At 46.2% G+C, this 16826-nt stretch overlaps 1 protein-coding gene across 4 annotated transcripts in view; it reads right to left on the bottom strand.

Moving 5' to 3' along the window:
• Positions 1 to 10375, bottom strand: part of ARMC9 (armadillo repeat containing 9) — a 73448-nt gene extending 63073 nt beyond the window's left edge. For 3 of the 4 annotated variants that reach the window (XM_076341179.1, XM_076341182.1, XM_076341181.1), the window contains exons 1-6: positions 10042 to 10118; positions 9866 to 9953; positions 8000 to 8125; positions 7265 to 7435; positions 3932 to 4087; positions 1121 to 1213 (exon numbers count right to left, since the gene is read on the bottom strand). In XM_076341179.1, the coding sequence (XP_076197294.1) occupies positions 1121 to 1213; positions 3932 to 4087; positions 7265 to 7435; positions 8000 to 8125; positions 9866 to 9916 (597 nt within the window). In that variant the 5' untranslated portion in view covers positions 9917 to 9953; positions 10042 to 10118. Of the gene's footprint in view, positions 1 to 1120; positions 1214 to 3931; positions 4088 to 7264; positions 7436 to 7999; positions 8126 to 9865; positions 9954 to 10041; positions 10119 to 10331 lie in introns of those variants that run through there. The other variant, XM_076341180.1, reaches the window with a different exon arrangement.
• Between the last annotated feature and the right edge of the window lie 6451 nt (positions 10376 to 16826).

Raw genomic sequence — 16826 nt, 5'->3', positions numbered from 1 at the left:
TGTTGTACAAGTAGGAGCAGTTCAGGAAAAGGTGCGTCCTTTCAGAACGTTTGTTCCAGAGACACAGAATGAGAAATTCAACCAACTGGCAAACCCAACCAAGTCAAATATTCCTATTGTCCCAGGCAACAGCCAATGCGTGAGCAAGAATAAATGAATCAATAATAAACACATAAAAGTCTCATAAGTGCACAATGTACAATGTTGCATGGAGACTTGAGACTTTTTGCTGACCTTTAAATATGCTAGATCCAGTCCTAAAGTATAAGATATGGTAACTCCAGTCTAAATGTATTAACACCAAAATCAAAAGTGAAACTGCTGATTTTATATAAAATACATGCAAATGTGTTACACAAAACATCCATAACATGGGAGTGAAAGCAGTGTTTTGATCACTGCTCCCCATCCTGGCAAATGGGCAGGAATGGAATGGAAGGAATATAATTTCCAGCTCATCATTCAATACCACCATGGCAAGATGCTGCTTTAGAATAAAGTAAGATACAGCAGGAAAAGGACTTTCAACTTCTCCTGTTAAAAAAAAAAACAAACTAGAAACAAAGACTCCAGTTCAGTTCTCTCTACCTTGCCCTTAACTGTACTGACCAAAAATGAAGAAGATAATTTGTCATATAGCTAGTTAGTTTGCAAATTAGGCCTGACAACACAGCTTAAACAATATTGGTAGAAAAACAATACAGTCTGAAGCACAAGCCATTTAGTAAAACAATAATTTCTGGAATCCTTAAAAGCCCTGGAAAACTTTCAGCTAGTGCCTGAAATGGCTAATTGAAAAGACTAATAGCTTTACAAATGCTAAGAAAGAAGTCAGGTCAGGTTGGTGCCTTGGGGTGTCCTGTACTTTATACGTGGAAGCAAAGAATGGTCGTATGATAAATATATAGGTTCATATGCATCTATACATTGTCTTTACATAACTTTTTCAAAAGGTCTTTCTGAACGTGGACTATAAACAATGTTTCCTTATCATAAAAACACTGAACTGCAACATTACTGCAATTCTGCAATAAATCTTAGCAGCACACTCTTCCAATAAATTATACTGCCTCTTTATAGTAATTCTGATTATCTTCAAAGTGTTTTCTCTAAAGGATACAAATAAATTGAGAAGCCGGGGAGTCTGTCTGGCTTTGAGAGTCAGAGACAGGAACTTTTCCAATCTTGTCCTCAAATCCAACGTCCAAGAATCCTTGAAAAGAAAAACAAATTATGACAGTTGTTCACCAAATATGTACACTCTGCTGAAAGTACTGTTTGGATCACAGCAACCTTCCACTAGCAAACAGGGCAGCCAGCACTGTATTGAAATGATTTTCCCTTCACTGTTACTGAAGTGAACGTGTTTGCTGGCTACCCATAAAAGTATACAGAAGTTAGAAGAGAGTTCAGTATTATTCCTAGAGAAGAGTTCTAAAAACATGATGTAGCTTTATTTCAAGTGTAAAACTATCATATAGTGTTGGTGCCTTGTATGCACATGCAACAACTGCCTCTAAATTAGAAGTACCTTTAAAACATAAGCAACTTGAGAAAAAGATAAAAAGATTAATATGAATCTTAAATTTATTAAATAGAGTATGAGCTGAATAATTTTCCATTGCTCAGTTTTCAAAAAGTAATCACTGTAGTCATCTTTCACTCCTAACAAGATCTGGGAATTGTAAATTTTGTCAATAACTATTGCAAGTGTCATGACGACATCAGTGATCAGGGTACAACATTTCTAAAATAAGGATTTGGAGAATAACAACTCATGTACGAAAAATAGACCAACATATCAGCCACTAACTGGAATGCTGTCTTCTGCCTGGCATAGTGTCTCATAAGCACAAGAAAAGAATAGCTAAGGAAAAAAGCCAAACTACACCTAAGAATTCACTGAATACTCATTTCTTCTATTTCAAACCTTCAGTCAAGTTAGTTTCTGCTTAATGAAAAGCTAGCCAACAGATGAAAAAGCAGTATCTTCCAACAAGTAGCAGGAGCTTCCTAAATTTACTGCTGTATATGTATATGTTGCAAGCTGTTCTCGCAGCTCAGATTTGCCCTTATTTCATCATGCTGGAGAGCGTACAGAATTTACTTGCTGCATTTACCAATTCACTATCCAGACAGTGGTGCACCACGGTATGCTGTATATTACCGAAGGAACCATGTCTCCTACAGAGAGGAGTGTGTATTATTTTTCAAGATGTATTACACAAACAGACAGGAACTCCAGCTATATAAAGCATCAGACGCCTGAGAAAAAAAAAATGCCATAAGAACACTGCTTAGTAGACTAGTGACTCACTGCTGTTCTTTCTCAAACATAAAACAATCTGTGTTTCAACACTAACATGGAATGAGCTGTACAATTCCCACAAGAAAATATGAGTGACTGTAGACTAAGAGCTTGGACACTGGGTTACTATGAATAAGCCCGAGGATCTCATCGTAGACAAGGCATTAAAAAGAAAAAGCTGCTAAGTGTAATTAAAAAAGAGTAGTCATATCCCATCTCTGAAGTCAACCAGTACATCTCATTATTTATACCTAGTCCCAAAGGAAAATGACAGTATATGCCTTTTTTTGGTGTTAAACTGGAGCTCCTCATCAGCTGGTACATCCAAAGTCAGCCCTAGGGCAACTATCACTTAAGCTTTGATTTGATATCAAAAAGGGTGTGGCTTCATGCAGGCTGAAGGTATCTCCTCCCACCACAATAACTCCCTACAGCTCCTTAGATAAGCCAGCACAAATGTCCATGTGGTAGGATGGTGAAGCATTTCAAGCATATAACCCTGCAAAATATTATACATATTTTACAAACAAATTTGTGTATGCGTGTGTGTGTGTGTGTACATGGGAGCTGTATACACACACATTCACAGGCAATAAAGCAGATCAGTTCCTTGATCCAGTCCAAGTGCAACCACATAACCAGCCATTTCCAGCACAACCAAGAAGTTAAGGCGCAGTTTTGCACCGCAGGAACAAGCCATCAGCAGGTGGAACGGTGGCTGTACCCTCCCCACAGGAATTGCCACCAATGCTTTGGAACATCAAACTACAGCTCTGGACATCATCTCCTAACCATCTACCTGCACGGTGCCCAGAAAGCAGTCAATGTAAGGGTGTTTTATTACCCCTTCATCAATAGAATAACTGTAGATCATCATCACATTGAAAGTGCACCTGCAAATGAGATCTATTTTGAAGTTCAAGCACACTACCTTTTACACTCTCTTCTCACCTTGCACGTGCAAGCCTAAGAACTGAACTCTGAAACAGCCATTCAAAGGCAAAGGCTAAAACATATTTAACAAAAAAATTAACTAGGAGAAATGCCTGTGGCCAGAGTCACCAAACCACTAAGCACAGTTATGCTCTTCCAGCATTTTTTTTTGGGGGGTGGGGAAGAATCTCAGAACACAGACAACAGTGACTCATTTTCTGTTACAGGAGGATGACGTATAAACTTGACTTTCTCTTTTCCACATTAAATGGCATTGCTTCAGCCTCCTTATGCCTAGCTATCATGTTTTAAATCCAGCTATATATATACACAGATAGTGGGGCTGGGCAACTACCTCAAAGCACATAAGTGGACTTAAACTACTATATAGCGATTCCCAGAAGCATGCGTATTTCAGGGTTGTGTGGAAAGGAAGAAGAGGTAGCAATTTTTATTTATGGACACAAAGCTGCGTACCATTTAGGACTCAAGCAAATATAAAATATATTTAAGATGGTCATCTGTTACTGATAGCGCTCTCACAACCCTTCCTCCATCAAATATATGTTCTTTTATGATTGTACAGTTTCTGTTAAAGGAAACAATAAAAGCGATTACCAAACTAAACATCATTCAACATCTATCACCCCATGAGAAAACATCATAGATACCACCTCTGCAAAATTTTACCTGGAAAAGTTCTTTAAATGAAGGATGTACCATGGGGTTCGGAACAAAAGGCAAAGCATAGAAGGGAAGAAACTCTGTAGTTTGGCTCAGTGCAGCTCCTTTTGTTTCCAGGTATGCCTTAAAATGAGAAATCCTTTCCTCAAGTTCAGCTTTGTCCTAGGAAATAAAGCAGCACATTTATTTAGAAAACTACCACTCTGAATGCACTGTAAAGCTGGCAAATATAACAGAGACCTAAATACTTAGTATCAAGTTTGAAATCCCAGAATATTTGTTATCTAAAAAGCAACATTTATTTAACTAGAGAGCACTATATCTTGTTTTCACCACTCAAAAAAGAAAAATTAAACCGATGTTGTTATTTGTGTCATCCAGGTCCAACAAAAGAAGAGAGGGACAATTGCTTTTTGAATGTAAAATATTCCTGCCCACTTCAGGCTAGATTTCTAAAGCAGAGTGCCATTTCCACACTCAGGGCAGAGAGGAAACACCTATTTTAGACATGCTTTATTTCAGTGATAAGTGCAGAACCATAAAATCCACTCACACAGCACCAGGAAGGGGAGCTGGCACATGGAACAGACCAAAAGCTCCTTAGAGGCTGGAAAACACACTGAAGGCAACCAAATACTCATGTAGCAGCTGACAGGTATAAGGCAGGAGCTATTAAGCCCTGGCTGATCTGGCTGGCTCCAGGCTACTTAAACGTCTCTTCATCATAAAAGTCCCATGTAACAGAGATTTTATTTTATGACAGCTTGGAATTATAGTTTTCAATATGATGTATCGAGCTGGTCAAGATTCAGCTTCCCCATTTTATCAGAAGTGTTTATATTTCAACACATGGCTTCAGTCCAAACTGGAAGCAAAATTAAGCGTTTTAAGAATCTCCTATGGACTACAATTAGAGGTGTGAAAGTATCAGCATGCTGGTATTTTCCAAGTTAAAATACTTCAGGAGCTCCAAGATAAGGACATCTCCAACTTCTTGGCAGAGTACCATGGGACAAAGCCCTGGAGGGATGAGGGGCCCAAGAAAGCTGGTAATATTCAAGGATCACTTCCTCCAAGCTCAGGAGCGATGCATCCCAACAAAGAGAAAGTCAGGCAAAAGTGCTAGGAGGCCTGCATGGATGAACAAGGTGCTCCTGGACAAACTCAAACACAAAAAGGAAGCCTACAGAGGGTGGAAGCAAGGACAGGTAGCCTGGGAGGAATACCCAGAGAAATTGTCCGAGCAGCAAGGGATCAGGTTAGGAAAGTTAAAGCCCTGATAGAATTAAATCTGGCCAGGGACATCAAGGGCAACAAGAAAAGATTCTATAGGTACATCGGGGATAAAAGGAAGACGAGGGAAAATGCGGGTCCTCTCCGGAACGAAACGGGAGACCTGGTTACCCAGGATACGGAGAAGGCTGAGGTACTCAATGACTTTTTTGCCTCAGTCTTCACCGGCGAGTGCTCGAGCCTCACTGCCCAAGCCACAGAAGGCAAAGGCAGGGACTGGGAGAATGAAGAGCTGCCCACTGTGGGAGAACATCAGGTTCGAGACCATCTAAGGAACCTGAAGGTGCACAAGTCCATGGGACCTGATGAGATCCATCCGTGGGTCCTGAGGGAACTGGCAGATGAAGTTGCTAAGTCACTATCCATCGTATCTGAGAAGTCGTGGCAGTCCGGTGAAGTTCCCACTGACTGGAAAAGGGGAAACATAAGCCCCATTTTTAAAAAGGGAAAAAAGGAAGACCCGGGGAACTACAGGCCAGTCAGTCTCACCTCTGTGCCTGGGAAGATCATGGAGCAGATCCTCCCAGAAGCTATGCTAAGGCACATGGAGGACAGGGAGGTGATTCGAGACAGCCAGCATGGCTTCATCAAGGGCAAGTCCTACCTGACCAACCTAGTGGCCTTCTATGACGAAGTGACTACATCAGTAGACAGGGGAAGGGCTACAGATATTGTCTATCTGGACCTCTGTAAGACCTTTGACACAGTCCCCCACAACATCCTTCTCTCTAAACTGGAGAGATACGGATTTGATGGGTGGACTGTCCAGTGGATGAGGCATTGGTGGGATGGTCGCATCCAGAGAGTAGTGGTCAACAGCTCAATGTCCAGATGGAGATCAGTGACAAGTGGTGTCCCGCAGGGGTCTGTATTGGGACCGGTACTGTTTAATATCTTCATCAATGACGTAGACAGTGGGATCGAGTGCACCCTCAGCAAGTTTGCAAATGACACCAAGCTGAGTGGTGCGGCTGACACACCTGAGAGACTGGATGCCATCCAGAGAGACCTGGACAAGCTCGAGAAGTGGGCCCGTGTGAACCTCATGAGGTTCAACAAGGCCAAGTGCAGGGTCCTGCACCTGGGTCGGGGCAACCCTCAGTATCAATACAGTCTGGGGGATGAAGGGATTGAGAGCAGCCCTGCTGAGAAGGACTTGGGGGTACTGGTGGATGAAAAGCTGGACATGAGCCAGCAACGGGCGCTCGCAGCCCAGAAGGCCAATCGTATCCTGGGCTGCATCTGCACAGGATACGATATCCTGGCTGCACACTGGCTGCAGTGTGGCCAGCAGGTCGAGGGAGGGGATTCTGCCCCTCTACTCTGCTCTGGTGAGACCCCACCTGGAGTACTGTGTCCAGTTCTGGAGCCCTCAGCATAAGAAAGACACAGACCTGTTGGAGTGGGTCCAGAAGAAGGCCACGAAAATGATCAGGGGATGGAACACCTCTCCTATGAAGACAGGCTGAGAGAGTTGGGGTTGTTCAGCCTGGAGAGGAGAAGGCTTCGGGGAGACCTTATTGCAGCCTTTCAATACTTAAAGGGGGCTTATAAGAATGATGGGGACAAACTGTTTAGCAGGGCCTGTTGCGATAGGACAAGGGGTAATGGTTTTAAACTTAAAGAGGGTAGATTTAGACTAGGTGTAAGGAAGAAATTTTTTACAATGAGGGTGGTGAAGCACTGGAACAGGTTGCCCAGAGAGGTGGTAGATGCCCCATCCCTGGAAATATTGAAGGTCAGGTTGGACGGGGCTCTGAGCAACCTGATCTAGTTGAAGATGTCCCTGCTCATTGCAGGGGGGTTGGACTAGATGACCTTTAAAAGTCCCTTCCAACCCAAACTATTCTATGATTCTAAATTCCATCTCTGTATTTCACAATACAAGGGGTCTTGTTCAACTAAAACACTAACTGCGGCCCAAAAACTGGATACACATTCTGGGAATTCTTCTTGCTAAACATCCCATCTTCATCCACTAAAGACAAATAAATGAAGTAAAACAAACAAAAGCAATTTGAAGTTTAAACTGTGAACTAAACTTACAGGCTTTCCCATAGAGTGTTTTAAGAGGTAGGTGGCAAAGTGGATGTGAAGATAGAACTCCAGCTTCTGAGCAACCGGTTCATTGTCTCGGACTGAAGATGAAATGTGCTCCTCCCAGAGCTGGAAGAAAACTTTCTGCTCACCATTTTCAAATGCTGTAAGCAGATCTTTCTGCAAAGGGGAAAAGCATTCAGTGAAAAACCACACACAGAGGAGCTACTTTTTTTCAACAGTAGGTTAGTGAATGAAGAATTCAAGTGCCATCTGAACACTTTGAACGAAAAGTTTTATCCAAAATCTCTCACCATTCAATGACCACCTAAATATCCTTTCTCCACCTGTCTTTAATATCTTTGAGAGCCTAAATCAACCATCAATACAAGAAGTAAAGCCCAAATTTTCAAGCATGTCAATCCAGTGACCCACCTTTACCATAAGGGAAAAATATATGCCTACAGTGTATGAAAATCAGTCTTATCAAAGTATGGTAAGCTAAAAACCTAAAATAGTGTGAACCAAAACTACTGTCTCAGGTTCAAAAGGACTGGAATCCTGCAGAAAGAAACAAACTTGAAAGTTCCTGCACTGAAAGAAGACTGCTAGCAGACTTCTTCAAATAATCAAGAATCTGTTCAGACTGTTCAGATAATCTCACTGCTGTAATAATTCACACGGTGGTTAGTGGCCTTTAACTGTTTTTAGTATTATCCAAAGTAAGTATAAATGATGCATTACCTGAACAGGCAAAGCTTTTGAATCTCTTGAGGAAACACCTGCTGGTTTAGGTAGTGTCTTCCCTTTTATTTTACATTCCTTTGTAAATACTTTCAGTGTTTCTTCAAATTCAGCAAAATCCAAATACTACAAGACAAAAACATATAGGAACAATATTTTTTTAGATTATGAATGCTTCAATGAGTGACCCATGAATTGCCAAAGTCCTTTAAAGTTTCTCTGTAGCAGGGTCCATAAATGCCAAAGACTGCACAGCAACAAACCAAGAGCTGGCACCTCATGTGGTAGGAAAATGCTGTCTCTCAACTAAATTTCCTCCTGCATCCTAGAGAATAGTACAGACAACGGAGCACATCCTCCCTGAAAGAATGATGCCCCTCGATTCAGCCCGTAATTTCATTCAACCAAAGAAGAAAAAGAACTAAAATCCATTAATGCTATACCTTGGTTGAAGAAACAAGTAAGTAACTTCCTTGCAAATAATGTTCTCAGAGGGCAGAATTCTTAAGCATGACTCTCATCTCCACAGCAGCAACCAGACTGCTTGAATATTAAGCCAGGTCACTAATCTGAAGCTGTGCAAGCCAAATTAATGAACAACTAATCAAGCACTGTTCTTCTGAGAAAGAGATAAACAGGCCTGCCTTTTCCTCCCACAATGTACAGTCACTATATTACACACAACTTCCCCGCCTCCCCCCATCTCAGGAGTCTTAGTTATTGGTTGCTGAGGCAAGACATCACATTTCATTTTGCAAACTTGATCTGGATGCCCAACATTGCCACAGAGAACAGGAATCATTTACTTTCTTCACTGTTAACATAAACAGTAGTATAATAGTGATTAAGTACTTAAACCTCTTTTTGGACTTGTTTTCTGAGATGCACAAAAAGACTTAAGTTGTGTATGATTTTGCCATTTGCCATTCCTGACTCTTTAGGCAGGAATTAACTGTCCAGGCTTTCAATAGACAGCCTGGTGAAAGCTGGGCACAATGACAGCTGACTGCCGCTCCTGATCACCCCTGCGCAGCACCGGCATCTGTGGAACCCTGCAATAGGTTGGGTCACACAAGCACACAAGGCAGGGGGGTTAGGCTGTAGGTTTGGTGTTCACTTAGGGCCCTAAACTAGGCTACCAACACAGTGTCGATCAAAGGAATGAGGCAGTAACAAGCAGCAGAGATCACAGTTTGAGTTCTTGTTCCAAATCATAAATATCCCATTTTAGCCAATTTATCCAGAAGGCTGAAGCACAGACTACCAGAGAGGCACCCGCCCTTGGAAATTTGTCTCTCACTGTCTTTTTCACAGGACCGTTTCACACTTTAGAATATCTTCTGATTACCTCTTATGGGCAATATGGGTAGAGGACTGCCTAGCTGGAAAATCCTGCTTAGGCATTAAACCATGGAGATCAGTGGTCTCGGGACTTCAGCCTGGACTTTGTCAGCTCTAGGGTTTTTATATGCCTCCATGATTTTATACACCCATGGAATGAGGTGGCAGCTAAGCAATGTTTTAAAGATCTCACCGTTATCACAGGTTGGACCTTAGCCCCAAAGCTGTCTGTGGATCTAATCAACTTAACTGTTCCTTTAATGAAAGCCTCATTTGCAATGAACAACAGTTCATTCTAGAGTGATGTGATGTTTGACGGCTGGCATTTAATGGACATTAAGCCCTTTGAATCTACAGAGCATGACAGGAGTTAATAAGATTTCAGGGTGTAGCAAACACTTGGCCAGTTCAATAACTCCAGAATTTAGACCACAGTTACAACGCCTGGCTCTGAACACAAGCATTATGAAATTTTGCCTTGCTCATTTTAACCAAAAAAAAAAAAAAAAAAGAGAGAAAACCAACCTCTCTCACTAGTCCAAGTAACTCAGCTTCATAAGCTAGAACGTCACCCATCGTTAAGCGTTACTGCTCCGTGTCATCGTGGATAAACCTAGAAAATTGTGAAGAAGGGGGGTGTTAGCAGACAGCACAGCGGTTCACACAGCCCCGCCGCAGCCCAGCCACGCACAGCCCCTTACCCGTCTCATCTCCAAACAAACCGCATGAGGAAGATTCCCCCCCCCCCGTAAGAAGTTCCGAAGCCGGTCCTCGCCGACCCGAACCGCCGTTCTCGCCAGGCCGCGGGGCGGTCACACCGGCTCCTCACACAACAGCCCGCGGGTGCGGCCCGCCGCCCCCCTACCCGGGCCGGGCCGGGGCGCTGCGGCCGCCCCCTCAGGCCCGAGAGCACGCGGCCCCACCAGCCAACGGGAGGGGAGGGAAGCCAGCACACCCCGAGTGCCACCGGCACCGCCGCGGCGCGGCCTACCTGCCCCGCGCCCCCGCGCCGCCGCCTCCTGTCGCCTTGGCAACGGCGGCCTCTCTCCCCGCCACGCCGCGCCCCCTCCCGCCGCACGTGATCCCGCTCAGCCAATCCCAGGCTGCGAAGGGCGCGTCACGTGACGAGGAGGCTTCTCCACCATGCCGGCGGGCAGCGCCCCCTGGAGCGCGGGGGCGGAGCTGCAGCCTCCCGCGGGTTGTGGTGGGGAACGGCTTTTTGCCGGTTCCCACTCTCTGACGTAACTTGAGGAGAGTTTGGGGCCAGGTTCATTTTTTAAAACGATCTACTGTCTTGACATATGTTTTTGTACCCCCTTGCCATCCTGGGCAGGCCGGAAGTCTTCCAAAAGCGCACCACGCTGGGTGCCTGTCCGTAGGCCCATAGCTTTCAGTTGCACAGTTACGCGATTTCTTAATTACAGTCATTACGGGCACCGGGCAGCACTTGCCCCCGCCACACCTGCCACCGAGCGCTGCGCTCTCTGAGGGGAGGGAAACGCTGGGAGACCTCACAGCTTGGAGGGTTCGTCTGAAAAAGGTGTCGGGCAAAAAAGGCAGAGCCTTGCCGAGACTGAGCGCGGCGCGACGAGCCTGAATCGCAGCCCCAACACAGCCGGGGCGAGGGACGCCAAGACCGGCCCCGCGGGGCGTGCATGCGCGGCTCCGGCAGGCACGCGTCCGATATGTCGTCACCTCATGGAAGCCTGACCAAAACAAACAGGAGGATTGGCCAAGCCCCTTATTGAGGCTTTGTTCCATTTTTTGATGAACAACGGTGTTAATGAACCTTTTGCCATTAACACCAAGTTTCTAGCAAGCGTTTGCTAGACGCAGCAAAACGATGGCATATCACCAGCGATGTCCTGCCCGGGGTTTCGGTCTCACCCCGTGCAGCCTGGTTTTCCACCATGAACACCAAAGAAGACCCATGTCCTCCACAAGTCCCACAACCAGACAGAGCACGGCACCATCTTTCTTCCTTTAAAAGGCTCCTAAAGCGGGCAGCAGAAACTAAACACAGAGCTTTGTATCTGCCCCACGCACACGATTTTGACCCTTAATAACCTCACAAAACCCAAAAGTTAATCTCACCAGCCAGCTCAGAGGCACTGCTCTCCACTGAGACCATTTCCCAGCCAAACCTTAACTTTCCAACACCAGCGTGGGTGAATGCAGTTCAGGGTACAGCCTTCCCTTGGCTCGTGATCTAAAGGTATTCTTCTCCTTAGGCAATTAAAAAAATAAATTAAGGAACAGGGGGGGAAAAAAAATCACCCTTGAACATTCTTGCCAGATATAAAATTATTAGCTTGATAGGTGAAATGTTTGGAAAGAGCGAGGTGATGGGAAACAGAGTTATGACAGATGGTGAGCAGGCACTAGCACTCCATCCATAACCCGTGGGAGTTATTTCACCACTGCTGCATGGCCGGGCAGCAGTGAGTTGGTATTTGTGAATAAAATACTGAGGCAGACTGCTGCTGTTTGGGAAAGGAAGATGTTAAATATCTTACGAAAGGCAGAAGCAGCCTTGACAAATCTATGCCCCCTCCCATGCCTTGCTTCTTCAAATTATGGTCGTCCCAGTAAGGGACAGAGCAATGGTTTGAGCCAAGGTTGTGCCAAACTGCCGACTTTTTACTTACTTGCGTTTCATGTGATGGATGAAAAGCTGCCAGGAGCAGGTCACTTCATCCATCACCTCTGTGCCAGAGGCCCTTGAAAACATCTCATTTCCCAACTCAGTGTGCTTGAGAGATGTTCTCAGTTAAAGAAATCCTGCTAGGGAAGGAGCTTCTCCAGGAAATCAGGAGAAACCTCAACAGTTTTCTTCAGGCTCCCTCCTTCCCCAGCACTCCCAGCAAGCGCGTCACAACAGGTGAGGGCAAAGGAACAGAAGAGCAGATTCCTGAAACCGCGGTGAGGACCCCACCGCTCTCAGCGCATCGCAGAGAAGTCTGCAGGGCACTGCGGTTTGCATCGTGGTGCCCTGCCATGTGTTGTTCAAAGACGGTACAGGCCCATGACAGAGTCAGTGGGGTGGGGTGGTACCTGTCAGTGTGCCCTGCTGCAAGCCAGAAGGACCCAGGTGGAGGAGGCTGGCTGCTTGTCCGGGGTTGTTGCAAGCAGAAAGGGAATTGTGTTGGCTGAACTTGGGCAGAAGAACCCCAGGGTGAATAATCTAGCATTTAGCAATGCTAAAATCAGGTGTGAGGTTTCCTGATGAAGGAATTGGTCAGGACCGTGGGCAGCATTTGCTCTGGAAGGGAAGATGAGCATCCGACACCTTGTGCAACACCTGCCTTTGCCATCTTCCCTTGAGCAGGTGCATTGCTATGGCAAACCTCAGCTTCACTGACAGGGATGTCTCCTCCTGCTCAAGCGCTCTAGACACTCTCTACTTTGCCATATCCCTGAATTTATTTGTGTTGAGAATTCCAGATGGTGCAAAAACATCTGGACCATGGCAAAACCGCGGCAGCGCAAAGGACTGCTGTGCTTCCAGGGTTTGCCACTGCATCACTGTTCAAAGAAGAAGATAGGTATGCCCCCTTCTATTTATTTTAAAAAATAGATGCTGCGTGCTGCAGAGGAATGTTTGTAGCCCTGTGGCTCCTTGGAGGATGTTGACAGCCTGGAGTTTGGATCAAAGATATTCCTAGGAAACACACTGTAAGTCTTAGAAAGCACTCAGCAGTGCCTAGAAAACAGTCTGCGATTTCTAGAAAGCAATGGGCAACTGCTAGAAAGTACTGGGAAATTTCCAGGAAGTGCTCTGCAATCCCTAGAAAGCACTTGGATATTTCTAGAAATGGCTCTGTCATTCGTAAAAAGCACCTGAAAATTCCTAGAAAGCACAGAGAAAGGCCTAGAAAGCACTGGAAGAGACACGTGTGAAAGCCGGCTGGAATTGCTAGGAAGCACATCAAACTGTTCAGAAAGCACCCTGGAATTCCAGTCCATAATCCATACAAAACTCTATGCAATTCCTAGAAAGAACAAGGATATTCCTGGAAAGCACAAAGACATTCCCAGAAAGTAAGGGAAAATTCCTAGAGTCCAGTCTGAATTCCTAGGAAGTTGTGGGAAATTCCTAGAAAACCCACTGAAAATCCACAGAAAGCCCACTGAAATTTCTAGAAAGCACATGAACATTTTTAGAGAGCACCAGGGAATTCCTAGGAAGCGAGGGGAAATTTCTTTTCTAACCATTAGGTTGTGTTCTCGTTGCTCACTGGGAGTGTGACAATTAGTATTCAAATTGGCTTTCTCATTACTGCGTGCACTGATAAGTGGTCAGGTAGGTATGTGATTGAGCTGGTAATTGGAATTTCTGGGTTTGGTGATTTGTATACTAAATACCAAAGTTTTATGTGTATAAACAAACATAACATTTATATACATGAAACTTCTATACCTAATAACACAAGTAGTAGGCATACTCTGCATATATCTAGAGTATGTCTACAGCCAGAGGTTTCTTCTGTCTGTTGCATACACTTCTACAGAGATCTCACAATAAACCTCACAATCTCTTTAAATATTTATGTTGAGTTTTACCATGCTAGAGCCTATCAGGCATTTAGTCCATCTCCAGCGGGAGGAAGGACTGGGTCCCTTGGCCATTTATAGCCCGCTCGCCGCCGCTGTGTGTGCAGCCTTCTGGGCTCCTTCTTGCCCCAGCTGAAGGAAGGTGATGGGGCTCTGAACTCCTCCTCCTGTTTGTCACCTGCCCCTCTAACTTTTTAAAGGAATAAAAGACGCTCTTAGAGAGTGGTCCCAAGGTTTTGGAGCAGACCAGCTGCAGCTGCCCTCCTTCTTTGTAAAGGCAGCTGCACTATCCTCTGTGTTTCATCTCTCCTGCTTTGCTTTGGTGGTGATCAGGCACTGCCCATGGGGAGAGAGAGAGGGCTTCTATGCTAATTTTCTCCTTTTCCCATCTTCAGGATGATGTGCATCCAGCTGGCTTTCTCCTCAGACAGCCAGACACAACTAACATCGTGCTCTGGGCAGGATGGTCGGAAGGGCTGTGTGGGATCTGAGCTTTGCTTGATCATATTTTTCCTTCTTTTTCTCCTCCCATTCCTGCAGAAGTCCCCTTCCAGCAGGCACGCGAGGCTGCTGTGCACACGCTGCCTTACACACGCTTTGCCATGCTCCTAGGGTGCTTGGGCAGAGACACCTTCTTGGGGAGGTGCTGCCCAGGGGTGAACACCCACCCGCTGGCCAGTGCCTGGGGTAAGGTCAGGAAGACACAAAGCTTGTGCCTCAAACCCGGAAAGCAGGACTCCGCTGCCCTGTGTGTCCAAGGGACGACATTCGTCATCGCCTGGGGCATCACCCCAGCTCCATAGTTTAGGTTTTTCTTGGGGCAGATGTCACCACCACCTCTGCCAGGGGCTGAGCATTCCTGTGGCTGGGCCACAGACTCTGCCAGCTGCAGGTCCCGGACTGGATCATAACCTGTTGCCTGATTAAAAAACAGAAGGCTATTCTCTGTGCCCAAGTGGAAGATTTTGCAGGAAATGTCTTCTTGCAGTAGCCTTTCCAAGTGGTTGCATTAAAAATAAAAGCAAGCAGGCAAGAGAAGAACATTTTTTCAAAGCTTAAACATCTTGTTATTTTCTGAGTCAAACTTCAGCTTTTAATTGCCAAAAAGATTTTTGTTTGGATTTTCAATGTATACTTTGAAGGAGCATTTAGGCAGTAAATAAATAAGAAGTTATTCAAGTTTTTAGTTGATGACACGTTATTGTTGGTTGGGTTGGAGCACGGACTGGCTCAGGGGGCAGAGGGGTTTGCTTGGACCAACGTCCTGTGCTCGGGCAGGGCACTTGCCCAGCAGTTCAGACGCCGCTCACATACCAAATTACACAGCAATGCTTCCCCAGGGCCCTCTGCAAGGAAAACCAGGGCAATGGAATTGCAAAACCCCTCTGCTCTCCCCAGCATCAGGCTATCATAAAGCTGCTCTGTCCCCCTTGGATGGGGCTTCTTTAGCCGCTGCCGAGCCTCAAATTTCACCTCTCCCCAGAAGGATGCGGTCAGCCCGTGCCAGGCTATTTATATGCAGACCTTTCTTCAGTAATTTCCTGTAACCAAAGTCCCTGACCAGGAGAAGCACAATGGAGACTTTGATTTTGTGCCACGGGATGCATGAAGGAGGCGACAGGGTGAATGCAGCTCCCCTTGAGATCCAGAAGCCTCGTGGCCTGCTCAGCGCAGAGCAGGGAGGGAGGAGGGACTGGCTGGTGGGTCCCCAAATAGCTCCTTTCAGCTCCATCGCAAAATAGTGAAGGAGGCTCCCAGGCACCTTGCAGCCCAGCGTGGAAGGAGCCAGAGCTTTCTCCTCCCAGCAGGACTTTGCAGATGAGGACAGGAGCATCCAGGGCTCAACCTATTGCCCTGCAATGTCAGCCCCCCATGTCGCTCAAGTACCCGCCTGGAGAGGAGACACTGCTTTCTCTAACCTCCACAAAACCTTCTTGACCCTGCCACCACCCTGGTGCGGGCTGGCCAAAGACCAGCCCAGGCTGGAGGAAGGAGGGAGTCCTCCAGCACTTTCTCTGCTCCCCCATCCCGATAGATCAGCCCATGGTACCGTTCCAGCTGTGGCAGGGATCACCCTTCAGAAATCCCTACAGGGACAGAGCTGACAACCAGGAGAGACCGACTGCCTTTGCGGGGCTGGGGGTGCCTCCGTGGGGGATGATGGCAGCTCGGTGCCCCAGGCCTGACGGGGGCCCCAGCTGGGCTTTCTGGCACGTGCTCATCTAAGACATGGGTCATTAAGCCCCCAACCAAGGTGAACACCAATGTGTGAGAGGGCTTGGCTTGCAGTAACAGCAAGGCTTTCCAGCCAAAAATGGCAGGGGGCTGGGAGGAGGGAGGAGTTAGAGATGCTCCATTAAAAAAAAAATAATATGGAGAAAGTAGTCTGGGAAACTTGGTGCACAGAAACAGCAGGACAGAGCTTCATTGTCAGGAGAAACATCCCCAGTCCCAGCGACAGCCCCAGGGAGCCTCACTGCCTTCATCGCATGGGCACAGCTTTGGTGCTGCCACCAACACAGACCAATGGCCATCTGCCTGTCGTGGTTTAACCTCAGTCGGCAACTGAGCACCACGCAGCCGCTCGCTCACTCCCCCCCCTCCCCAGTGGGATAGGGGAGAGAATTGGAAGAGTAGAAGTGAGCAAACTCGTGGGTTGAGATAAAAACAGTTTAATAATTAAAATAAAATATAATAATGGAATATACAAAGCAAGTGATGCACAGTACAATTGCTCACCACCCGCCGACCGATGCCCAGCCAGTCCCCGAGCAGCGGCCCCCCCGGCCAGCTTTCCCCAGTTTATGTACTGAGCATGACGTCACATGGTATGGAATGTCCCTTTGGCCAGTTGGGGTCAGCTGTCCTGGCTGTGCCCCCTCCCAGCTCCTTGTGCACCTCCAGCCTTCCCAGTCGGTAGAGCATGGGAAGC

The sequence above is a fragment of the Aptenodytes patagonicus genome, chromosome 6 (genome assembly GCF_965638725.1).
Source record: "Aptenodytes patagonicus chromosome 6, bAptPat1.pri.cur, whole genome shotgun sequence".
NCBI classification, from domain to species: Eukaryota; Metazoa; Chordata; class Aves; order Sphenisciformes; family Spheniscidae; genus Aptenodytes; species Aptenodytes patagonicus.
This window is presented reverse-complemented; position numbering and strand designations above follow the sequence as displayed.